Raw genomic sequence first — 27,601 nt, 5'->3', positions numbered from 1 at the left:
TGTTTTCCTTATGTTTCATATTCTCTCCTGTTTTTCCTTCTTTATATTTTGTTTTGTCATTTCTTGGTTTCTTATAGCTTCACTGCTTTCCCCTTTCTTCATCCTAATTTTCAAAGTATCATTTTCTTCTTTAAGACTCTGAATTGAGGTGATGGAGCCAAAATGGCAGATAATAGACATGTCTTTATCTGAGTTCCTCCTAGTGTCCCTCAGATCAACAGCAAAACTAGTTTTGGAGTGATGGAATCCACAAATATTGGAGTATAATACATTTACAGAAGAAGGTATTTTGGAAGAACTTCAGAAAAGGTCTGTTTCAATTGGGCAGGGTGGGAGATGGGTGAGCATAGATGCGGCTCAGGGAGCCAGGGCAGGAAGCTAGGACATTGTGAAGTTCAGCACTAGGGAATCTACTGGGAGACTCTTAGGGTATTCTATACTGATTATAAGTCAGTGGATCATCATATTAGCTGTGAGGCATCCAAAGCAAATGCAAAAGTTCTTCTAATAAATTCTTTCTGAACAGGTAAATATTTAACTTTATTTATGTCTTTGGGGTAGGAAAGCTATTTTTACTTCAAAATCTTCCTTTGAAGATGAATCCTGATCTTCCCAATTCCCAAAATGACTTTCTATGGTTGAGATCTTTCTCCTTTACCTGCTCATTTTTTAAAATGATAATTTATTAGTGCAATCACCTCTAGTTCTGGGGTAAGGGGTATAGTGAGTCTGGCTCTACTTTATTTTTCACTTCTGGCCTGGAACCTCAATGAATAATTCTACCATCCTATAAGTTACCACAACCAGCAGTTTTCCCACCCCACTGCTTCTGAAGTTACTTGAATTGCTTCTTCTTTTTGCCCAAGTCCTATCTCTGCAGCAAACTGTTCGTGGGGTTCTTTATCAGGTATCTTAATCCTCATCAAGCATCTTATTTTTGTTAGTGTATTCTCAGTCTTCTCATATTCAGACTCCCAAGTCCCTCCAGTCTTGGGAGATGGGGCTGAGCCTACCTTTGAACCCAGCTATTCCTAGGGCCCCCACTTGCTGTTTCAGCAGGGCTTTCCTGGAAATACTTATGCTTTACCTCGATTGTACCTAGATCCTAGAATCTTTCTTCAGGTCCTAGGAATACCCCTATTCTGCCTGTTTCATTTGTTTGTATTTTTTAATGCTCTGTGTTCACAATGAGGTATAATTTTATTTTATCTGGAGGAAATTTGGGTAGTTTAGAATTTTTTGACTTAGTTCACCATCTTCCCAGAATCTTCTCTAGGCAATTGTTGCACAAAATAAAATTTTCTTTTTCACATTTGCAATGTTTTTCTCAGACCACAAGCCATATTCATTGGTTATTTTCCTTTTTCTCATACAGAATAATAAACCAGATACTTTCTTCCAAATAATAAATACTGAAGTGAACATTTAACACACAAACACACAAAATTAAAAATTATTGTCATATTACATTACAACAAATATTATTCTGTTCCTAGAAATTTAAATCTGTTCTCATAGAGATCCTGCGCTCTTGCCTAAATATTAGCATTCTACATCTTGTGAACATTTCAACAAATTCATGGCTTATGTGTTGTGGTTCATAAGAACAGTGCTTTACCAAAAAGATCAAAGTATTTTATTTTTAAGCAAACATATCATCTGTCTTGAAGATTATATAGGAAAAAGTGGGATTGTGAAATATTTAATCAACAATGGGAGACAAATATCTATTTATGTAAACATGTCTGGCTTCCCTTATATTCTTTAGGGTCTCATCAGCTTTCAATACTATCAATACTACACAAAAAAAATCAGAGATAAGTGAGGAGAAGTTAAATAAAAAGAGAATATGGCTTATTAAGAGTATTGTGAACTTTCTGAATAAATCCCAAATAAAGCAATGAGTATATGAGGCATAATACTAATGGATTACTAATAACACAGATAAAAGCGAATTAGACCTGTAAACAGGTGTTAGATTTTGCCTGCTGAAAAATTTAAAATGACTAAGTTTTTATTTTTTTCATGTTAGGAGAAATAAAAAGAAAAATACATCCACTGGAATTAGTCCTTTACCAACCATTAGAGGTGAAGACTCCTTATAGTGCTTATAAAAAATTAACTTAATGAGTTACTTTAATTTTTACAGTAAGAAAAAAAAGAAGGAAAACAGTTGTCTTGATGTGTTTTTAAATTTCTTTGAACAGTAACATGAGGCTTACCACTAAACTGTCAGAGCTGAGAAATGTGAAAGTCTGTTTTAACATCAGATGCGAGGGAGGAGATGAAGATTTTAATATCACCACTGCGGTGCACCAGCAATAAAACAGGGTTGTTGCAGCATCTGTTCAAAGCCTGATGTCATTCTTTGGTGAGTGGCCCCTCAGAACAATGTAATTGTCTAAAGTAGCTGCCCCAGAGAATGCAATTCTTCAAAGAAGGTTAAATTAGCCTTTTAGTTATTCCATTTTGAAAATGCCACTGTTAATTACATGGAAATATTAGCCCACTTCAGGAATCCATTGGTAGGAAATATTTAGAGTTGTATAGAGAGATTCATTTTCATAACAAATTTACTATCTCTAGCTACTACCACTTTCCTTCTGAACGCTATGCTCTTATGTTCACCACACCAAAAAATATTCTTAATTTTCTTAGATGATATCTTTTATATAAGGATAAATGAGAGGATGAATAAATGGATAGACTGATGAATGGAAGAATAGTGAGTTGAAATCCTGATTCTGATATCTACCAGTTATATAACCAATGATAAATCAGGTCACCTCTCTGACTCTGTTCTTCTGTAAAATGAGGATGTGGCTTTTACTTCACAGAATTAAAGTAGGGATCAAATTAAATTATGTGTGTGTATTTGTCTACACACAAACATACTCATATATGTATACATATATATACATACACATAAATACATCACTATTAAAGTAAAATATTATTCAAATCAATTATTGCTAATATGGATGAATTATTAAAATATATTCCATATTAATAAATAATGATTAATGAAGCATTTATCATCTGTCAAACATGATATTAGGGTTAGGGGATACGTTTATAAGACTAAAATAATTCTTCTTCTTAAGTAGTTTATTCTTTTTTTTTAAATTTTTTTCATCATTTCTTTCTTTTTTTTTTATTCAATAGCCTTTTATTTATAGATTATATGTATGGGTAACTTTACAGCATTAACAATTGCCAAACCTCTTGTTCCAATTTTTTACCTTTTACCCCCCACCCACTCCCCCAGATGGCAGGATGACCAGTAGATGTTAAATATATTAAAATGTAAATTAGATACACAATAAGTATACATGACCAAACTGTTATTTTGCTGTACAAAAAGAATCAGACTCTGAAATATTGTACAATTAGCTTGCGAAGGAAATCCAAAATGCAGGTGGGCATAAATATAGGGATTGGGAATTCAATGTAATGGTTTTTAGTCATCTCCCAGAGTTCTTTCTCTGGGCATAGCTGGTTCAGTTCATTACTGCTCCATTGGAAATGATTTGGTTGATCTCGTTTCTGAGGATGGCCAGGTCCATCAGAACTGGTCATCATATAGTATTGTTGAAATATATAATAATCTCCTGGTCCTGCTCATTTCACTCAGCATCAGTTCGTGTAAGTCTCTCCAGACCTTTCTGAAATCATCCTGTTGGTCATTTCTTACAGAACAATAATATTCCATAATATTCATATACTTCTCCAACTGATGGGCATCCACTCAGTTTTCAGATTCTAGCCACTACAAAGAGGGCTGCCACAAACATTCGTGCACATACAGGTCCCTTTCCCTTCTTTATGATCTCTTTGGGATATAAGCCCAGTAGTAACACTGCTGCTTCAAAGGGTATGCACAGTTTGATAACTTTTTGAGCATAGTTCCAAACTACTCTCCAGAATGGTTGGATTCATTCACAACTCCACCAACAATGCATCAATGTCCCAGTTTTCCTGCATCCCCTCCAACAATCATCATTATTTTTTCCTGTCATCTTAGCCAATCTGACAGGTGTGCAGTGGTATCTTAGAGTTGTCTTAATTCGCATTTCTCTGATTAATAATGACTTGGAGCATCTTTTCATATGACGAGAAATAGTTTCAATAGTAGTTTATTCCTTAAATTGTGGTATATGAATATTATGGAATATTATTGTTCTGTAAGAAATGACCAACAGGATGATTTCAGAAAGGCCTGGAGAGACTTACACGAACTGATGCTGAGTGAAATGAGCAGGACCAGGAGATCATTATATACTTCAACAACAATACTATATGATGACCAGTTCTGATGGACCTGCCCATCCTCAGCAACGAGATCAACCAAATCATTTCCAATGGAGCAGTAATGAACTGAACCAGCTACGCCCAGAGAAAGAACTCTGGGTGATGACTAAAAACCTTTACATTGAACTTCCAATCCCTATATTTATGCCCACCTGCATTTTTGATTTCCTTCACAAGCTAATTGTACAATATTTCAGAGTCTGATTCTTTTTGTACAGCAAAATAATGGTTTGGTCATGTATACTTATTGCGTATCTAATTTATATTTTAATATATTTAACATCTACTGGTCATCCTGCCATCTGGGGGAGGGGGTGGAGGGGTAAGAGGTGAAAAATTGGAACAAGAGGTTTGGCAATTGTTAATGCTGTAAAGTTACCCATGCATATAACCTGTAAATAAAAGGCTATTAAATAAAAAAAAATAGTAGTTTATTCTTTACATAAATATACAACATGCATGTCTTCATTTCCGTACAAATATTTGCAAAACCTACAGCTAATTTTGATAGGAATGGTAATTTAAGAGATGGAAATCAAGAAAATCTTCATGTTTCATTTCATTTTCTAAATATCAGAAAATCCACTCAGATACTTGAATTAAATGATTGCATTTCTCAAATTCTAATCAGGAAACAAAAAGTTACTATTGGTATATCTCTCATCCTTTTAAATTTATATCTATCTATATACAAATATAAAAATTATATGCCTTAATTTAGTTTACATTTTTATATTTTTAATTTACACACATATATGTATATTTCATGAATATATATATATATATATATATATATATATATATCATCTTTTCCCACTCCATTCCACATAGCATATTCACCTTCTATTCCTGACATTACCTTAGGGCTACAACGTTCAAAAGGTAGAACTTATGTTCTAGGGAAGTGACTAATAATTAAGAATTTTCTCATTGTACAAAGACACTTTTAAAATGTTGGGTAGAACACGAGTTGCATAGGATGAACATGCACAGATGAATAGCATTCTACATTTAAAAAATATCTTTACATTACCTTTGTCATTATGTTTACCCCCTTTAAAAAATCCTCCTTATTACCATCTAGGGCACTAGTTTCCTAACCTAGGTGCCTTCCTAAACTTCTCACTTTCTTTCACCCCATAACTAGTCTATAGCCAAACACTATAATTTCTTCTTCTACAATGTCTTTTGCATCAGTTCTCTTCTCTACAATGAAACATACATCACCTAGTTCAGACAGTTATCACCTCACTTGAACTATAATAATAACATTCCAAATCTCTCGTATCTTTTTCTTTACCCATTTTATTCATCAAAGAACTACCAAAATGCTCCCCCCCCTAAAACAAAGGTCTGACCACATAATTTCTTTACTCAATAAACTCTAATAACTCCCCATTTACTTTAAGATTTTTTTCACCTTTATCTTATCCATTAAAAATTTAATATCTAAATAACTTTTGGTGTAAAAATTATTATTACCATAGTAAACATGAATGGTATAAAGTAATTAAATGTAGACATATGAACAGTTTTTTTTTTCCATTGCATGGTATGCACATTCAAAACAAAAAAAATTATACCATTGGCATATAATCCTTCCATTCTATTCTTGGCTTATAGGTAAATGAGAAAAAATTGAATTAAAGGGAGAAAAAACTACTGAAATATGATTGTATTATCAATGCAGGAAAAAGACATACCAAATATAAGTTCTGCTTTATCAAAACAAAAATGTAAGGAAATATCTCTCTTTGACAAGGGTGTTTTACTGGTCTTAATGAATGATAATTTTATCCTTCAAAGATAATGGAAATCATGAAAGAACTGGCCTTCTAGTCTTGATTCTACTTAAAAAGAAAGGAATTAACTACTGTAGTATAAGTAGTGGAAGGCATTTGTGGCAAGTGAATGCTTCATCTTAACATTAGTGACAAAGGAAAGGAAAACTGAGCAGAGAATAACATGCATTTGAGATTATGTGGGAGATTTCAAAGGTATCAGATAAATAGCAGGTAATGTACCATTGATATAGAGGTCAAACCAGAAAAGACAAGTCTGTCTCATGAATGAATTTTTGAGTATGTAAGAAAACACTTTAGTAAGGCAGAAAAGGATAGATCTATAGTGAGACTAATGGGGCTAATTGGGATCTTATCAGTCAACCTGGTTTTTAAACTATATGCCTAAAACATAGAAGTAATAACAAGCAACACAGGATGAATATAAAAGATTGCAATATCTGTAAAAATGGTAGTAAAAGAGCTAAATGGTAGAATAAACTGTTTCTATTGAGAAATATGAGGTGCAATATTGACAAGAATCTGTATTTTTCTTAAAAGTCAGATTAGAGAAAAGCAGTTAACTAGATAATGAATAGTTCAGAGAAAGAATAGGACCACAATTGATGTGAAGGGAATAATGAAAATTGATTAAAGAAAGAAAATACATTAACTCTATTTTTCTCTTGCTTTTTGTCTCCCAAATAAAAGAAAAGCTAAATGATCATTTAGTAAAAACAAGACAGTGGTCACAAAGAGACAGCAAAACTTCATAAGACAAGTCATGTCAAACTAATTGAATTTATCATTCTGATGGGGAAAATGGAATTGTAGATTTAAAAACAGCTTAACTATAATTTCTCAAAATATACAACAAAGGTTTTCATGTTATTTTTGTGAATAAGATTGAGAATATGGATTAGATGATGGTGCATTATAGGGATTCAGTCATCTTCTTTGACATAAACCAAAAGGGCTGGATGTCAATAGAGAATGGAGTCTCTAGTGGAATAGCCCAGGATCTATCAATTGTCATCTATCTGTTTCTATGAATCTTTCAAATTTGAAATTCAATGAAAATGACAAAGGAATCAATAACTAATTTATACATAGTTCCACTGTATTAAAATATTTCAATCCACTTCTTAGCTATTTGTCTGAACCATGTCTTCTGTTCCTAGTTAGTTTGAAAATTAAAAAAAAAAAACTGAATATTTTAATGGACTGAAAGCTCAATATGAAACAAATGTGTGACATAAGTCAAAAATAACTATTATGATAAGGGGTTACATTGGGAAGGTAGTCAGTTTCAGAAGAAAAAAGTAATAGTTTGTAAAATACCATTTATTACTTAACCCTGGGCAGTCACTTCATTTGCCAATGACCTAGCTAGCATTACTCGGTATTTTACATTGCCAAGCTCTCCTAATTCCTAGAGGATCAGAGAATTCTCTGGCAACTAATCTTTGCAGAGTCAACTAATTTTACCCAACTCACCTCCTCTGAGGCCTTCAGAGGTCTCTGGCTATGATTTCTTGAATCATAGTTTAATAACCAATAGCATGCTCAAGAAAAGCCATGTGCACACTTAAAGTCTTTATTGTACTTGCTCACATAATGCCCTGACTTGTTAAAGTGAACACCTGGTCTGTAAGAGACCCATGTGTTCCGAACTGATGCTGAGTGAAATGAGCAGGACCAGGAGATCATTATATACTTCAACAACAATACTATATGATGACCAGTTCTGATGGACCTGCCCATCCTCAGCAACGAGATCAACCAAATCATTTCCAATGGAGCAGTAATGAACTGAACCAACTACGCCCAGAGAAAGAACTTTGGGAGATGACTAAAAACCATTACATTGAATTCCCAATCCCTATATTTATGCCCACCTGCATTTTTGATTTCCTTCACAAGCTAATTGTACAATATTTCAGAGTCTGATTCTTTTTATACAGCAAAATAATGTTTTGGTCATGTATACTTATTGTGTATCTAATTTATATTTTAATGTATTTAACATCTACTGGTCATCCTGCCATCTAGGGGAGTGGGTGGGGGGTAAGAGGTGAAAAATTGGAACAAGAGGTTTGGCAATTGTTAATGCTGTAAAGTTACCCTTGCATATAACCTGTAAATAAAAGGCTATTAAATTAAAAAAAAAAAAAAAGAGAGAGACCCATGTGTTCACTATCAAGCTCTTTACTTCTCTCAGCTATACATCCATCTGGCTCAGTAACCCCAGGATAAAGAGAGCAACCTCCTGCTGTGGTGGGCTTAAAAACGGTCTGTGAGGTCACACACAGCCAATCACAGAGGGAGCTGTCTCCTGTTACGAAGCTACCTGGATATGGCCAGCATCCCACCCATGGGGCAGTCCCTAGCCACAGAAATTACTTTCAGGCCACTTAAACCTCCTATTGCACTGGGCTTCACTCATAAAAGGACTCTTACAACAGTTCTGCTATATTCTAGATTATTCACATTACGTTCAATTGTGGGTCAGACTTTCTTTGGCTGCTTGTAAAATTTTTCCTTAATCTGATAGTTCTGAAATTTGGCCACAATATTCCTTGGGGTTTTTATTTTAGGGTTTCTTTCCGAAGGTGTTTGATGAATTCTTTCAATGCCTATTTTACCTTCTGATTCTATTACATCTGGGCAGTTCTCTTTGATGATTTCTTGTAAAATAGTATCTAGGCTCTTTTTTTCATCATAGCTTTCAGAAAGTCCAATAATCCTCAGATTATCTCTCCTAGATCTATTTTCCAAGTCTGTCAGTTTTGCAAGTAGATAATTCATGGTTTTTTCCAGTTTGTCATTTTTTTGTTTTTGCTTGACTGATTCTTGCTGTCTCAACGAATCATTAGTTTCTATTTGTTCAGTTCTAATTTTTAAAGAATTATTTTCTTCATTAGCTTTTTTTACTTCTTTCTGTATATGTCCAATTGAGTTTTTAAATGTATTGTTTTGGTCTGTGGAATTTTTTTCCATTTCACTAATTTTTTTTTTTTAGTGAATTATTTTCTTTTTCCAATTCACAGATCCTACTTTCTTGCGAGTTTTTTGTCTTTTCCAATTCACAAATCCTACTTTCTAGTGAATTCTTTATTTTTTCCAATTCACAAATCCTACTTTCTAGTGAATTCTTTATTTTTTTCCAATTCACAATTCTTACTTTCCTGAGATTTTTTTATTTTTTCCAGTTCACAAATTTTGTTTCCCTGCACTTCATGGGAATTTTTTATCTTTTCCAGTTCGTATTTCAGGAAGTTGTTGCTCTCTAGTAAGGCTTCTCTTTCCTTTCCCCATTTATCTTCTAACTCTCTTTTGAGACTTTTAATGGTCTCTTCTATGAGAGCATCAGGTAAAGGAGGACAGTCTGATGCATTTTTGCTGTTTGCTGTCTCTTCAGGTTTGCTGACCTGCTCTTTTTCTGCATAGAAGCTGTCCATCTTTCTTTTCATCTTTTTATTCATGTTTTAAAGCCTTTAGGGTAGGTCTCCTAGGCAAGGGGGTTACCAGCTTCCTCTGCAGAACAGGGAGAGATGTAAACCGATTTCCGGCTCCGAGGTTTGGGAGTGCTCTGAGTGAGAGTTTTCCCTTCCCCCAACAGGAGGTATATTCAGCACTGGCCGAGCTATCGAAGTGCCCAGTAAGGCTGTGTGGGTTAGCGATTGCCCTAGGCTAGAGACTAAGGGGTGAAAGTGTCACTGCCCCAGGCCGGAGCCTCTTGTGGGACTGTGAGTATTAGCAGCTGACTGCAGACCGCCGATTCTACCCTACTCTGCCCGGAACTCTACTCTGCCCCAGCGTCTCTGCCTGATGCAAATCGGCCCTGGGAAAGCTCTATGGCCCCAAGCCGAGCCCCCCACTGTGCAGATTGGAGGCTAACCCGGGCTGTGTCCTCCTGCTGTGCAGGATCGCAACTGCCCCAAGGAAAAGCCCCATACTGCAGGTTGGGGCTGCACGCTTGTGCTGAGATCTGTACTTTCACTTTTGGTTTGAGGCTCTCCTCGGAACCTAATTTCTCTCTCTCTATGCTGATCTCCCCCCTGGCCCCGGAACCAACCTTTTTTTTTGGCGAGACTGCAGATTTTCTTTGGCTGGTGAGTTGTTCTACTTCTTATCTTTACGAATTGTAGCAGTCAAGACTATTTTTGAGGCTCGATATAATATTGATAGAGAGGGTAGAGAAGAGCTTAGAAGGTTGAGGTGTGCCTTCTCTGCCATCTTGGCTCCGCCCCCTGTGGGTCAGACTTTCAAAGGAGGGTGAAGGGAAGGTCTTTTTATGAAATAGGAGAACTTTTTTACTGGCCTTTTTCTCAATAGTCTTTTTAATAAATACATGGGGATATTGTTTTCAATATTCATTTTTATAAGGATTTGTGTTTCAATTTTTCTCCAATGTACATTACAGGATAAACAAGAGTTTATTAGTACATGATGGGACAGACACATATACTCCTTGTTGGCTGCCAATTATTGTATATCAGTGACTGAGAGGACAGTCAGTGTCAACTAAAGTGGGAGTATACACATTAAGAAACTATGGAGATGCAGTGATGATGAAACAAGAAAGAACTGAATCATCTTATACTTAATTCAAGAGATTTAATGCTATGGGAATGCATCATATACCAAGGAAGTCTCTGTGCACTGTCTTTGCAGCTCAACAATGTGATGTAAGCAGTAGTGCAATTTGTAAATTTTGTCAAAAGCAGAGGATTTAAGAGCTTTAAGAGAGTTTAAGAGGGTTTAAGGAATTACTGATTGATCTTGATTTGGAGTACAGTGATCTTGTTTATCACTGTGAAGTGTGATGGCTGAGTGATGAGAACATGCTCATGAGGTTTTGCAAAGTGCAGGATGAAGCCAAGCAGTTCATGGAGATGAACGGAAAACCTGCCAGGAAATTCAACAATAGAAAGTTGCTGCGTGTGATCTAGCATTCATGGTGGACATTACCAAGTATCTTTCAGAGTTGAATTTCAAGCTGCAAGACCCCAAGGAGTCTTTTAAATGTGAATCATTTGAAGCTAAATTAAGACTGTAGAAAGTACAACTTAAAAGGAATAACAGTTCATTTCTCCACTCTGAAAAGACAAAATCCTCTATGATACTTGAATATTCTGTTGAATATGTGAAACTAATTGAAGCATTTAATGAAAGATTTAAGAATGAAAATTAAACAAATGGAATTGAACATCTTTGCTGCACCATTCAATGTAGAACCAGCTGATATGCTTGATAACCTACAATATGAAATCATTCAGCTGTAAAGCAACAATGAGTTGAAAGCTAGGTAAAACAACCTCTTGAGTTCTATAAATGTTACATAATTTGCCACTTTGAGGAAACATGCATTGAAATATGCACCTGTATTTGGAACAACAAACTGCTGCAAGCAGCTTTTTTTTTTTTTTTTAACATTGCAAATGTTAACTATGCTACAGACTGATCAACCCAAATCTGGACAGGCTGTTGTGAATAGCAAGAGCATCAATACCATCACATGCTTTACAAAAAAAAAAAGAAGCAGTTACAGCCATCCCATTAAATTGTGCATGAGTTAATTGAATTTTTTGACCAAATATAGCAGACTAATTTTTAAGTTGATAACTTTGTATGACCTGTGAATGATGTTACAAATATTCAAAAGGCTCTTGGCGCAAAAAAAAAAAAAAAAAAAAAAAAAAAGATTCCCCATCCTGTTCAATGGGAGAGACAAGTATAAGTAAGTGTAGCATAAATCTAAATTATAACATGCTTAAATTCAAATTATTTTGGCAAGGAAGACTTTACAAAGTGGAGGAATCATGAAATATTTAAGAGAGAAGATGGTCCTTGGACTGCATCTTAAAGAAGAGGGAAGCTAGGAGGACAAGGCAAGGGATGAGGATATTCTAGGCATGTATGGAAATCCATATAAAGGCACTGAGAAAGGTAACAGTATGATGAATAAAGAACAGATAAAAAGTCAGTTTGGCTGGATCATACAGTGAAAGAGGGAATAATGTCCAGTAAGACTATAAAGGAGGGAATGAGGATAAGTTGTATAGTGTTTTAAATTTAAATAGATATATTTAAGTTTTATCTTAGAGGCAAGGGGAAGTTACTGTAATTAATTGAGTAGGAGGGTCATATGATCAAATTTAAACTTAAGGAAAATTGTTTTGGAAGTAGCATGTGTAGGGTAAAAAAGTGCAAGAGGCAACTTTATAAGAAAGAGGGGATGATGGCCTGAATGAAAGTGGCATCTGTATGAAGAAAAGGAAGCAATGGAAATGATATTATGAAAACTTAAATGTCAATATTTGACAACTTCTTAGATGTGTGCTGTCAGAAAAAGTGAAGACTGTATGATACTACTTTTGAAGTTACAAATCTGGGAATTAAGAAAAAACTGATGTCTCTTACAAAAAAGGAAAAATTGGAAGAAGAATGAATTTTGGTGGAAAGATAATAAATTCAATTATGAATATATGAAGTTCAAGTTGCCCCCAGAACATGTTTTGAAATACTAAAAAAGACAATAACTGTTGATTTAAGAATGAAGATCATGGGAGAGACTGGAGCAGGAGATATATGTATATGTCTTAATGTAGAAAGACATGCACAGATATATTTATATATGCATGCGAATTATATATACACATCTAATGTAGGAATAAATATAAATTGAGAAGCATTACAACATTTTGGAGAAACATCACCTCTATCATAATAAACAAGTTTCTGAGTCTTGCAGTATCTCAATTTTCTAATATGAGAGATGAGGCTGACAATATTACCTATTTTATAAGGCATTTGTGAATAAAGATCTTTTCAAAACTTAAATGCTGGAGAAATATGACAATTATTATTACAAACAGAATTATACATATGCAATTGCATATAAATGATGGGAGAACTCTTCACTTGACTTTTAAAACAAAATTCTCTATTAGCACAACCAAAAATTTAAAAATATTTTCATAGTTCAAGGCAACATCCTCTTATTTGATGAATCAGGATCAATAATCAAAGTGTGAATATTACTTTTTGCCTATAATGATAGTAATAACATTAGTTAGTTTTACTTTGATAGGAAGACAGATTTAGTGGGAAGAATCTTAGATGTCTTCTGGTTTAATAGTCTCATTTTATAGATGAAGAAATTGAATCCTAGGGTAGTTGATTGATTCACTGAAAATCACAGACATATTAAAGCATTAAGTCTTTAATTGAACTGAAATAAAAAAAAACACAAATTAAGGACCAGAAGTCATTTCTAGCATCATGCAGTCCAAATCCATGAGGAAACTTAGGTACAGAGAGATTGTGTTTGGGCCAAGGCCATCAGATCATACCAGGTCCTCAGAGCATCCAGCTCACTTTCCTCTATGTCATGCCTTTTCTTAATATATTCCATATTAGTAGTTTATATGATAGGTATTATCTTAATTCAACATGCCAGAGACACTCATCATTTCCCTCTATATCTCTATGCAGTGGCTTAGGATAGCATGATGCAAGTCTTATATATTTCCTTCAAAAAGAAGCCCATAGAATCAGCACCTTCCCTGTTCTCCCTCACCAAATTTTGCCATTAGCACCACTAAAAATAGCAACACTGTATCTGAAACTACTGTAAGCTACCCCAAAGACTCCTGAGGAGCTAACTGCCAGTGAAATATGCAAGCTGTGTGGTTCTTTCAAAGGAACTGACCATATGGTACACAATGAACCTGAATTTTGAAGCTATCTTTCTGCTGCCATTTCACTTCCTGATGTACCTAAAAAGTTTATTTTAATTAAAAATGGTCTAATATTTTGCTTTGTATTTTTATATTTTCCTTTACATTTTCCTCCTTACTATTCTCCAGGACTGACTCCTCTCCATAAAACAAACTTAAAAGATTTGATCATTGATAATATGATGAGAGACACATCATCACATAAATGGAAAACAACCAGAGTTGGATATTAACTTTGTCAAGACTGTGGATGTATATGGAACAAAGAATATAAGGATTCTGATGAAGGAACTATTACTATTAGTTATATCATGTTTTTGTTTTTGTATTTTTATCTCTGCTTATAGGCTACTTGAATAGTTTTACTGTTAAGAAATAGAAGGGAAACAGACAAACAAAATAATTAAAGGGAAAAAAAAACAACTTGTTAAACTCTTGGATTTTAAGGCCTAAGATTGCATTATGCTATCAACTACCTAAAACTTTTCTTTCCTTAATTGTCATTTTTTCTTGCTAAAACATGATATTCAGAATTTTATGGCTGCCTACACAAGTCAGAATTGACCAGATATTGGGTTTTTCCTATTATTGCTTTACCTTGCAATCATACTTTCTTTGATTATCCAGACAAGTGAGGTAAAAAAAAAAAAAAAGCATAGCTGAAATAAAGTATAATTAGTTTGAGACTATAAATCACTTCTAGGGCTTATTTTTTAAAATTTCCTCATAGTGCTTAACACTGTTTTTGGCACAATGTAAGTATATGCAGAATATCTGCTAACTGATTCATTTTAGCATGAAATATTCTGACAATTTCTCAAGGATTCATTTTTCCCCCTTGGGAAATGGTATAATTTTGGACTTTTTTTTTTTTTTGTAAAAGCAAGACATTCCCTTAGCACTCTCTCTCAAGGGGGTTCAGCAACTTCTTATTTTATGCTTTAGCTCAACAGAATATTTTATTTCAGCATGACCTAAATGCAGAGAGGTGATAGTTTTTGAATATAGATATCAGAATTATAGTGGTATAAAAAGACAGATGAGGCGAGAACACATGTCACTAGAAGTGGATTGAGCACGGAGGTCTAAACTTTAGCCAACACAAGTGATTTCTTTTACTAATCCATCTCTTCATAATTCTTCATAGGATATTATGTTGATATTTTTGTCTGTTTGCTTTCTAAGAAACATATGATATCATCATGAATTATAGTTTTTAACAGCTTATTTGGTATTCCTTTATGTTGTAGAAAGTGAAAATCCAGTCATTAAAATCATAGCCAACTGGAATGTAAACCAAGTACAAGATAATTAGCTGTAGTAGGGTTAGAAGAAATAAGAGATAATAGTAAATTACAAATAACATAATTTCAATAAAACAGCTTTTTTAACTTGCTAGATAAGCAAATATTTATTCATACACCTAATGTATTCTTAGAGAGACAAGAATTACAATTCATGTATTACAAACTTAATAAAACTCTCAAATTAATTTGTATAAATCCCAGTAGTCACATTTCTATTTATATAAAGGAACAAAGGAATATTCCCAATTCTATTTTTGGGATACATGAAAGAAATTGGTACATTCTCCTTCCATGAGTAGAAAATGAAGCATAAAATGATATACAACAGAATATTAAAAAATGAATATAAGGTATTCCTATGTAATAATTTTTCACTAATTATTAAACAAAGAGTGTTCAATGGGATGGGCAAAGATACTAATCACCATTTGAAGAGGCATTACTAGAAGGGAGAAGATGGGAAAAACTGGCAAAGAAGTAATCAAAAAGTAAAATATGTATAAGAATAGAATGACAAAGAAACCATATAAATTGAAACTTTACTCAACAAACATCCTTCTTCCCAAATTACATATGAATGACTGCTGACTAAATTTTAAATTGATTTGTCCCTGTGCATTTCCTTGGTCTAATTTCAAATCCTTATTTTTTTTTGATAATATAAATAAAATGTTTACTGTAGGGGATGTTCATCTCTTTAATGACAACTGAATAGGGAAACACAAACAAAAAAACCCCAACTTTACCTCAATTCCATTTTATTTACTAATGATTCAAGGTAAAAAAAATCATTAAATTTCTTTTAAATTCCTCTATAATAAAAAATAAATACTTTGATACTATAATTAAAGATCAGTTTTTACAATGGATTATAATCAATTTCTGAAAATGTTAATAAGAGAAAATTTTCTCAAGATAAGCTATTTATTGAAGGGTTTGAATTAAATAGAAACAACAGAAAGATCCTACTACTTTGGGAATCAATATAATGAGGAAAAATATAGATACTATATAGAAAAATCTATAAAGGTTGTCATATTTCTTGGATTAATTTTTGGGGGGTCAAGGAGGTGTCATTTTGGCTCAAATATTTCAAGAAAAAAGTCAGTTTCTTTTGGATTTGTACATAGGTAGGAAAAATATTTTAGATGAGAGGATCAAAGTGGAAATAAAACAAAGACATGAAAATGGGAGAAGACTACAATGAAAATCGTTATGTGATATATAATTTCTATTTAGGGCATTAGAGAAAATGAACACTAGGAGAAACACTGCAGGAAACAGAAAAAAAAAAAAAAAGGACACAACGGTCCAATTGTAATCTATACACAGAACAAGAAAAAATGGAGGGAAAGATATCTGGGGAAGTGGGATGAATAATTGAGTTGTGGGCAAAGGAGACATTAGAGAGCACAGAGACTAGGCTCAGGAGGAAGAATGAGAGACTGAAAGTGAGAAGCTCACAGCAGCAATGTAAATTTGGCAATCCACATGACATTTAATCTTCTGTAGGTGTTAAATAACAAAACCCAAAGTTCAGTACCTTTGCTTTATCTCTCATTGATCCTTTCCCCAGGATAGACATTTTAGCACCTGTCTCTTCCTGTAGTCTCTTCAAGGAGTTTCCTCTTGGTCCAAGCAATTTCCCCACAAAATTGAACTAGGAAACAAAATCAATAAAAAGTCCGTTTTAAGATGGAGTAAAGAGACAATGTGCAGTAAGAATTAAAAAAAAAAGCTCTACATCACTGTGAAGATACTTATTTTGTTAGGGAGGTTATTTGATCTTTTTAGGTCTCTGAGGTGTATTCAGTAAAACACAACTTCCTGTGCATTAAATGGTATCCTTGTAATATGATGGAGCAAATTAAAAAAAAAAAAGATCAATTTCTTTCTCAAAGGGAGAAATGGACATTTACAAATTATAAATTAAAAATCTTTTTAAGACAAAATGAAATTATAAGAAAATATGATATTTAAAATTTGGTTAAACTTTGCATCAAAATAGATTTATTATACTAATAATATAATAAAACCTAAAACAAAAATGTATCAAAGTATAGAGCATGCAGAAAATAAAATAAAATAAATTCTTGTAGACTAATTTAATATTAATACAATTCCCTGATAGTGCATTTTATATTAATATTTTCACAGAATGTGAAGATTAGGACAATGCCATAGACATGGCATACCTGCATTTTATCAAAGCTGTTGACAAAGTCCATACCAGATAGCTATCAAGAATATCTATCATGAAATCCTCATGATAAAATATGGAGCTGCGGACAGCAAGCTAAATCAGCTAGGTACATTCTGGAGTTACTTCAAAAACTAGACTGAAAGAAGAACAAAAAATGAATCTTTTGACTTGGAAGAAGTTTTCTAGTGGAATGATCCAGGAAACAGTCTTTGGCTCTATGTTGGCAAAAGTTTCATCACTAACTAGAAAGCAAATCAAAATCTTCTCAGATTTGTAGATTGCACAGAATTTAAATGAATAATCAAATTTGGAAAAGAGTCAGGATTACTGTATATGTATTTGTATTTGTGTATGTGTGTGCATTTATTTATATTTAAATACATATATTTGTATAAGTACATATATATGTGTTTATATATGAATAGTCATAGTCATATCATATAGGATAGTTAGTCATAAAAATTACAAAGCAATTTACTCAAATTTTCCTGTTATATATGTAGCAATAATATTTCCTTATCGTAATCATACAGATAAGAAAACTGAAGACAAGAGAAACTCATTGATGTTTTTCATGTCACAAAATTAGTAAATGTCAATATCTGAATTGGAATTAATTTCTTTTAATTCCAAGTTTTGTAGCCTCCTGTATATAACTGACCAATCAGTTCTAAAGTCCTTTGGTTTAATGAATTGCAAAAATAAAATATATTAGAAGCATGGCTAGACAACAACTTTATATTAAATAGTAAGAAGGCTTTAAAATTCTTATTCATAAAGAGATGGAAATGTTTCAGATATGCATCTAGTAATGAATTTTGTTTCTGCCATCCAATGGTAAGTGTAGTTAAATTTATGAGAAGTAGATTTTTTTTTTGCATGTGTGAGTATCATCAACAATTTGGTCACAGAGTGATGAAGTTTTCCATTATAGCAAAACACAAAGATGTCTTAACAAATCATACAGGGGCATTTGTTGGGAGGGTAGGCTATACTATTGAAACGAAAATTCTTCAAAGTTAGTATAAAATGCAATTAGATGTGCTTTTATATCATGTTATCCTGATTATTTTTATGCAACTTAGAAAGTTTGATATTATGGAATGCACAGGAATATCATATATAATTGGTTAAATATAGTTTTGTCATCAGTTCTGTGGGAAAAAGAAAGTTTGTTGTCAGTCATCTGGTTGGAAATATCATTTTCTATTTTCATTCTTTTTTGTTTGTTTTAAAATCTGATTCATCATAGCTTGACTCCATTTCAGGAACATACCCCACAAGTTTTGAATTGCCTGGACCCAAGACAGACAAAGAATAATATTCACTTACAATTTATAATCAAATCTTATCAGTATTTATGCACAGATCTACATTTTGGAGCCTAAGCAACCTTATCAAGCATGAAACCAGGTTTCTTTGTTTTAAAGAGAGGCATCCCTTCCTTTTATTTTTTCTTCTTTTGTTTCATGACATAACTTCTCTTGGAATTTTCTAGACCAGTCTAACTGATCATCATTGTATCATACTCCCTCAGTGAGAGTCTTTCTTAGATACTTTATAACATTAAAATCAATATTTTGTTTTTTAAATAAATTTCTAGTCATTAATAACTCCTTATATGTTTTACATTCTACAATTTAAAATACTTCAGTCTAACTCAGTTTTTCTTTACTAGCACTTAGAATTATATTTTCTATAGTTGCATTAACATCCTAAAAATCACATTATCAATGAGATGAATTTGTTTTCCCACCATTTGCATTTTGGGCAGTCAATATCCCTAAACTATGCAAATATATTGATGACTGCAGCAATTTTTCACCATAATTATTCTAATATATTTTTAAAAATGTGTTTATCTTCACACTCCCACCTATTAGGCAAACATCTTTCTTTTCATTCTTCAATTAAAATATATATTGTTCACGAATTCTCCTCAACTGTTTTAATGCATGATTGGTAAATTATTTGTTTTTTTCAACTGTCAGAATTCTGGATCTTAGATGAAACTTTTTGAGTTATTATTCATCCTATGTCTAATTAAATTTCTTATATGAGCAGATAAATATCTTCCTTTTAAGTATTTAGCAAGACCATGCATATTGATTACTTAAAAAGACAATATAAATAATTGTGATACAATAGTGAAGGAGAATCAGATATGTGTTGTGTTGTTGCTATAAATAGAAAAAAAGTTTAAGAAGCCCTGCTCTTTATCACTACTCATGGCTCTAGCATCTACTCATTTGATAATTAACTTCTACCTTCCCCAATTCTCGATATAAGATATTAATATATGCTTGACAGTCCCAAAATCTGTGTGATGACTGCCTATATTACAAGCTTTATAGTATATCTAAATGACTTTTGTTGAAATATAAGTCAGGGATTAATTATACTTGTAATCTAGCTTTTACTCTAAAAACTTACTCTTGGAATACATTTCTATTTGTTTCTTTATGGAAGTGAGGAATCATGGATTTGAAACACTGCTTATGATGAACATCACTCTTTATCAATATGTTGAATGATTTTGCCAAACTTTTTTTCTCCATCTTTTTGTATTCTTTCATATAAGGGAGAATATTCTGGAATAAAATGTGGGGAGAAATTCAGTAGAAAATTATGAGAAAAATTTTAATTGTGAAAACAAAACAAAACAAAAACCTAACTCTTGGTTATTTTTTTTCCTTGATGTATCTAAAGTCTCTAGTGAGAAAACAAAATCAATAAGCAGGTAGTCAAGGACAAATTAATCTCTCTAATCTTTTAATTTGCTGTTCATATAGGAGCTTTAACTATGATCTTAAGTCAGTCTTAATTTTGTTTAGTTTATGGATGATATACAACCAAGGTTAGCTTTCCTTTGATACCTAGCACATTTCAAGACACTTTCTCACTATTAGACAATTTACTCTTTCAGTATAAAGTCAAGTTTATTGAGCTTTATTGAGTATATGTTCAAAGGACCTAAACTCATTGTATTACTGACCGGAAGACAATTAATTATAACTGGAAGGCAAATCCCACAAATTGAGGCCAATGTATTGCAAAGCATTTATTTTTATTTTGGAGTACTTAATTTCAATGCTCTATATCACTTGTTTATATTATTTATATCAAATTATTTAATGATATCTTACTAGAGTTATTTTTATACATAAAATTGTTAGATCTTTCTATACAGAAAAACAGAGAATAAATGCCTATTATTCAGATTTTGATGTGAACTTGGATAGTCAATCCATAGAACTCATACATTAGTATATTTATATTCTACCAAAACTGTAGACAAACAACAAACTATGTTCAGAATAAAAGAGGATAGATTATACAGTCTGGATCTCTCCTTATTTGGGGGTACTAAAAGAATGGAAGAATTATATAAGGTTTATAGTGCATTTAATTTATCCTTTCAAAAAAGTACATTTTTAAAATATTCCATCCAACCTAGTAAATATATATTAAGTGCCTAATATGTGCTAAACATAGGGCTAATATGTGCCTAATATGTGATAAACATTGTGTTAAGGTTATATGATTAATAAATATTATCCTTGCATGTAAGGAGCTTATATTCAAATAGGATGAATGTGTATAAAGCAAGGTGGGGGTGATACAAAAGATCAGTAGTCTACCAGTGATGCCAAATGACATGCCTGTGAATTATTTAATGGCTATGAACTAAGACCTATGAACCATAAGACTATGAACCAAAGAGTTAAGGCTTCAGGTCACTCAAAATGAAATCGATGACTTCATTGTGGGTATGAACAAGCTGTAGCATAATCCTCAATGGAAAATTATGCAAGAGTAATTGAACATTAAGGATGTCATCTCTAAGACTTATAATCAGTTCTGTAGGCCATTTTCACTTACATCCCTTGTCGCTAATCTTTTGTGCAAACTGTTTTCTATGGCTGATATAAATTCAATCTTAACATTTATCTCCCAGAAACCTGAATTTCCTTCAAGGCTTTACTTATGATCCCCTTCATTGGAGAACTCTTTCCTGATTCTTCTGGTAATTATCTCTCTTTCCTTCAATTATGATAGCCTGAACTATTTTTGATTTTCTCTTTATCCTCAAAACCTAGGATAATGACTAACATATTGTGGACACTAAATCCATGCTTCTTAAAATAAAATTAAGTTAATGATCATGTAAAATAAAATGAAATTATATTTTCCCCCATATAAATGTAAATAGAATGTTTCTTCATATCAAGAAAGAGTCAAGGGATTGATCATATCCATATCCTTTTACTGGTGATAATCAAAATCTAATGAAAATTCCCATCATGCTTATATAGTGTTTACTATTGGAAAACTCTCATTTTTTAGAAATAGCCTTAGAATCAAACAATTAATAATTTAAAAAATTATTAAATCCTCCAATGTGTCAGTTACTTAACCCATTTCTAGCATTTATTAGCTCTATAACTGTATGTCATGCTACCTTTCTTGAGTTTTAGAAGACTCTCTAAGATTATGTCAACAGATTGATTTACTGGTGTCCACAGTAGGATTAAATTTTTTGTTAGTAACTGAGAATTTTATGTCCTAGAATATTTTCTTTCTTTTTTTTTATTCTCCTACATTAAAAGTCAAAAAACTTTATTATTTGTTCCCACAATAGTATAACTTGTTGCTTAGGTGAAAATATAATCACTCATGTAAATATATGCCTATTTCTCATCATAGTCTATTTTCATTTTTCTGAATTCATGTCTAGGGAAAAAAAATTCCTGCTTGTCTGAGTCATAAATGGATAAATAAAATTATGTTGGATTCAGAATGAAAACTGATGCAGATACACACTCACTTTGGACTCAGCTGCAAATCCTGTCTAAAGCCTGGTACTAAATATGTACACACACACACACACATTCATTTGTTCATCTTTTCATTTATTAAAATGACTTTTTAAGCATTTATTAAACAATGCAAATCATTAGGTTAAGCACTTTGGGGTTGTATCACTGAATATTAACTTGAAGAGATGGGGTAGATATACAAAAAAGAAGAAAAGGTAGATGGGGAAAGGGAAAATGTAAATTTACAAACTATCAAGTTTATTAATGTACAAAGCTGTGTGTTCAGTTCTGGGGAATTAAATAGAAGAATAAAACAGTTCTTACTCTCAAGAAGCTCACATCCTAGAGAATGATGAATGAGAAGTTTCACATAAAAATCATAAGGAAATGTTCAACAGCAGGGACTTCTCAAGGATTTGGTTCAAACTAGAATTCTAAATTCTTTCCCCACACACATATTTGACTTGAATAGTTTGGGATTATCATTACCTTTATATAGCCTTAATTATCATGGTTTATTGTTTCAGCCAATCAAATTTTCTTGACCAAGTGAAAGATCTTCATACTCTGAAAATATAATGCAATGAAAATCAGTTGGTTTTGATGCTTAAAACTTTATCTAATCCCTTGGTTGCTTGATTAATTTAATTGTGGTGTAAAAAGAAGTCATTCTTTACACATGTAATAATTTCAATGTGGAATTAAAATTTTTATGTTTCTCTGTATTTTTATGACTTTTCTGCTACTTTGTTCTGAACTTTAAAATATGGTTCAGTAATAATCTCCTATTAGTATTTTTATTTCATTTGTGAGGAAACCAACACATAGATATCTATCTTATCCTTCATAAATTTAAAAAGAAAAAAAGAAAAACAACTCATAACAAACATTCATGGCCAATAGCATATTCCCACATCAATCATGTAATGCCTGATTCATTCTTCACTTGAAGTCCATCATATCTCTGTCATCATATGGGTTAGTTATATTATCTCATTGGTCCTTTTGATCTTGCATTGTCACTGCATTGAGCAGAGGTTGTTTTCTAAGACTATTTGCTTCACTCTGCCTCCTTTAATTTAGGTTTTCCTAATTTGATTTTAAACCTCAAATTTCATAATTTCTTATGGTGTAATAATCTTTCATTAAATTCATAAGATATATGTATGCTTTTCAGCAATTTCTCAAATGATTAGGCAGCCTCTTAATTTTCAGTTCTTTGATATAACAAAAAATACTACTATTAACATATTTTTAAATTTTTTTTTTAATTCTTCTATATCTATTTGATTAGGTTGAGCAATGGAATCACCAGATCAAATGATACAATTTAATGAGATTTTGCACATATTTCTTTATTTCTTTCCAAAATGGATTGGATGCACATTTTGTGAAAGGCTATAAATGTCAGTCTAAAGAATTTAAGCCTTATTCAGTTGCTCATAAAGAGCCTGTGAAATATTTTGAACAGTGGAGTTGTATGATCCAAATTGTGTTTAAAACAAAATAAATATTGGCTGTTTGGCATTTATGAATTAGAGCAGAGAGGAAGCAAAGAGCCAAACAGATAGATGTAGTTTGCAACAGTACTTGATTTAGATATTGTTGTCTTGAACCAAGGAGTCAGTAATGGAAAAAAGAATAGGAAAAATGTGAAAGAACTGATAAGATTTGGTAACTGACAATATGAAGTAAAAGAAACAATTGAGTTTTATATATTTAATGTGTTCAATAATACTGGAAATATAGGTTCATTGTTTAGAAAAATCATATTTAATTAAGTTAAGCCAAAGTGCATTGGAGACTAAGAACAATTATTTGAATTTATCTGAAAATTTATTTTCATACTATAAGACATTTAAATTATCTTATCTAAATGACAAAAGCTTTTACTATTCTAACATAATTGACTTAATGAAACATGGAGAATAATTTCAATCTCCTCAAAGATTTCAACTGTGAAAGATACTTGTCTAAAGTCACTGAGCATCTGTTTCCTGCATTTGTGAAGTTATGCAAAATTTTGCATATTCATTATAGAACTAAGATGTTTTCTGTGCTATATGAAAAACCCATGAGGACTCTTAATATGTTCAAATAAACTATAAATAATTTTTTCTAGGTCAGTGAAGATTTAAAAAGTCTGCTAAATGTTTATTGGCTTTTGTGTTTTAAATACATTTTTATGAGATATTGTAACTTCCATAGATTAAATTTATTATAATTTAATATTTTATTTTATATTGGAATTATTTATTTTATAATGGAATTAAGCTGTACATTACACCTGTGTTACTCCTTTATTAAGATTCCCTACTGTATAAATTTCAAAACATAAATAAAGGCATACATAGGGAGCTATTTCCAAATTGATAATTATTAATAAAAAGAAAAAAAATCTACTTTGGTGCCCTTCAAAAATGATGTCTAACCTATTGTCTTATGACAAAATCTTAACATATTTTCTATATGATGATGCAAAAGCAAAAATGTAAAAGAATTATAAAATGGAGTACTGTTTGAACATACAAATAGTTTGAGACTATCGGCGAAGCCCCTTACAAATTATTCCTCAGTCCAAGGGTCCTGATGTCTGTTATTTGAAGAATATTCCACTAGATGGAACTGTTTTGCCACAAAATCTCAAAAGAGAAAATATTCTCATTTCTTAAAGAAAAAAAAGTTGAAAATGTTTAATCAAGAATTTAATTACATCAATTCTGAGAAGCTATGAGAACTTCAAATATTCAAGTACAGAATCTTATAGTAGAAAGCTGTTTTTAAAATCCACTGTAACAAAACATGGGATAGCATTGATTTAGTGATTAGTGCCAGATTTGGAATGAAAAGAACCTTGCTTCACATTCTATTACATGAAATGATTTTAAGATCCTAAGAAAGTCACTTATTCTCATTGGATTTTAGACAATTTAATAATAAATGGGAGAGATGATGCTGGGAAAGATCTTCTTTCAGGGGTCCTCTGTATCATGAAATAAAAAGTCTAGACTCTAACTCTATATAGTTATGACTATTTGGACACTAATAAAAAATAAAACTATAATAATAATAATAAATTTAATAAAATATTTATAATTATATCATATATCATCATTGGTTACATAAAATAGAAGATATTTTAAATCACATATTAATTTATAATTTAACATATAAATAGCATAAATTTCTGCCTAAAGATAAGGCATATAATCCCATTAGACCCTTATAATAATACTGTGAGAAAGATGCCATTATTATCCCCCTCTTACAGAAAGTAAAACTGAGACTCATTGTTTATGTAGTTAGATTTACAGTTGTGTTTTGAAAATAGATCATATTTTCATACCAAATCTTAATATTATTATAGCAATAGTCATTCTTTCTATTACACTGAACTATTTTGGGACTTTGGCAACATAATATCTGCATGACTTTGGGCTTAATCTCCCTTGGCCTAATTGTTCCCAGTTAGGAAGTCAGATTACTCCTTCCTTCTTTTCCAGTGTCATTTCCAAAGTCACTTTGTAAGTGGTTTCTTTTGTGACTTCAGCCTTATTTTCAGTTAGCTGTTTTATATTAACAAGAATACTTTAATCCCCAAATCATTGTGATTGCTCATGTGAGAGTAATGTATAACATTTTAATGATCTATAGTCATTCTTAACCTCATCCTGGTCAATTGACATTCAAAGACTTTAACACAGATAGGAGAGTGATTCAAGTGAAAAAGACAAGATATCTGTCCAAAGGTACACAGAAGGCCAGTTACACACATAACTAAAGATATCTAGAATTTGTCCTTAAGTAAATGGAAATCCAAAATGGGGGACTGTTAAAGTGATTAAGAGATGTAAAACCACATGTATTAAAAACAAAACAAAACAAAAGCAAGGGAAGACAGATGAAGCAGAGGATAGGATATTGGTTGTGAAGTCAAAAATACTTGAGTTCAAATCCGACTATAGACACTTAAGAATTATGAACTGTGTAGCTTGAGAATAAGTTACTTAACCCCAATTATGTAACCAATACACACATGAAAACAAAGACATAATAATATGACATTTTATTTGAAAGTAATAATAGTAAAAATATTTTGGAATTTAATTGGCAAGGACCTTAATGCTTATATCTTATATATCTTTTTTGACTGAAACACTTATAGGTAAGACAGATTGACTGATGTAAAGTGACATATTTAGGAAATAAGGAGAATAAGAAAACTGGTATAAAAAACAAATCTTTTGACTAAAAATCCAGAATTCTTCCCATTATGTATCTCTAATGTATATAATAATTTGCCTGGATTTGATGATGAATTAGAGGACAATTTTAAACCAATAAAAATCTATGTACTTTTAATATTTTCTGTGTCCAAAATACACTAATTACAATTGTTATTTTGTCAAACCAGCTATATTTGGGCATACTTTATATTTTCAAACCGATTTGCACCCTTTCTTTAATTTTCTAATCTATTTATGCAAATTCAACTCAGCATCCAACAGTTTTATCTGTAGGCTCAGCAATATAGGGCAGCTTGAGATTGAAAGCATCAAAGATAAGTATGACTTTTTTATGTGTTTTTTAATTTATCAAACTTATGATTAGTTAGCATGATTTTAGGTGAGCATGTTCAATTCTTGTTGTTCAATTATTTCAGTCATATTCAAATTTTTGTGATCCCGTTTTGTATAATCTTGGCAAAGATACTAGAGTACTTCTTGATATACTTCTCCAGCTTATTTTACAAATGAGGAAACTAAGGAAAACAGAATTAAGTAGCTTGTCCAGAGTCACATATCTTTTAAGTGTTTTAGGTTAAATTTGAACTCAGGAAGAGGAGTCTTCTTGACTCCAGGTTTAGAACATTTTACATTGTGGATCTTAATGTGGCAAATCATGTTCTCTAATACATGGTTAATTCCAAATAAATCTGAAATCAATAGACATAAAGAGTGTTTATTACTCTAGGCCCCCAAATTTCTCATTTATCCTTTCCTCAAAAAAGGGTATTTTCACATGAGAATGAAGTATGCCATTCTTAAGTTTTTGTTTCAAATATCTCATATACCCATAAAGAAAGCAAGAGCTATTTTAAGCTATTTTTTAAATAATGGGAAATTCTGTAAGTTAAATTTTAACCTAACTACACCAAAAGTTTTAACCTTTTTCTTTTAAACATAACAGAATATTTCACAAATTGTTCAAACAATTAAACAGAAACTTACTGTACATTCTTCCACAAATGAGAAACTTAGAAATTTCAAGTTTTTTTATGCTTTTAAAAAAGCACATCCAGCTGTTTTCAGTTTTTAAGTTTCTTAAATTAATTTTAAAAAGTTTCACCCATGTGTTAGCTTCATTTAGATAGAAATCAATGAAAGGTGATTTTGTAATAACTGTTTTACATCAAGAAGCCTTTTGAGAAATT

The 27,601-nt window shown here is 31.9% G+C and overlaps 1 protein-coding gene across 2 annotated transcripts in view; it reads right to left on the bottom strand.

The window, feature by feature from the left end:
- KHDRBS2 (KH RNA binding domain containing, signal transduction associated 2) overlaps positions 1–27,601 on the bottom strand; it is an 847,635-nt gene that overhangs the window by 484,439 nt on the left and 335,595 nt on the right. For both annotated transcript variants that reach the window (XR_004233669.1, XM_031964686.1), the window contains exon 3: positions 16,688–16,804. Coding sequence is in view for 1 of the 2 variants with exons in the window: in XM_031964686.1 (XP_031820546.1) it covers positions 16,688–16,804 (117 nt within the window). In the remaining variant the exon portion in view is untranslated. The remainder of the gene's footprint in view (positions 1–16,687; positions 16,805–27,601) is intronic.

This window comes from Sarcophilus harrisii, chromosome 4 (assembly GCF_902635505.1).
Source record: "Sarcophilus harrisii chromosome 4, mSarHar1.11, whole genome shotgun sequence".
Lineage (NCBI taxonomy): Eukaryota > Metazoa > Chordata > Mammalia > Dasyuromorphia > Dasyuridae > Sarcophilus > Sarcophilus harrisii.
This window is presented reverse-complemented; position numbering and strand designations above follow the sequence as displayed.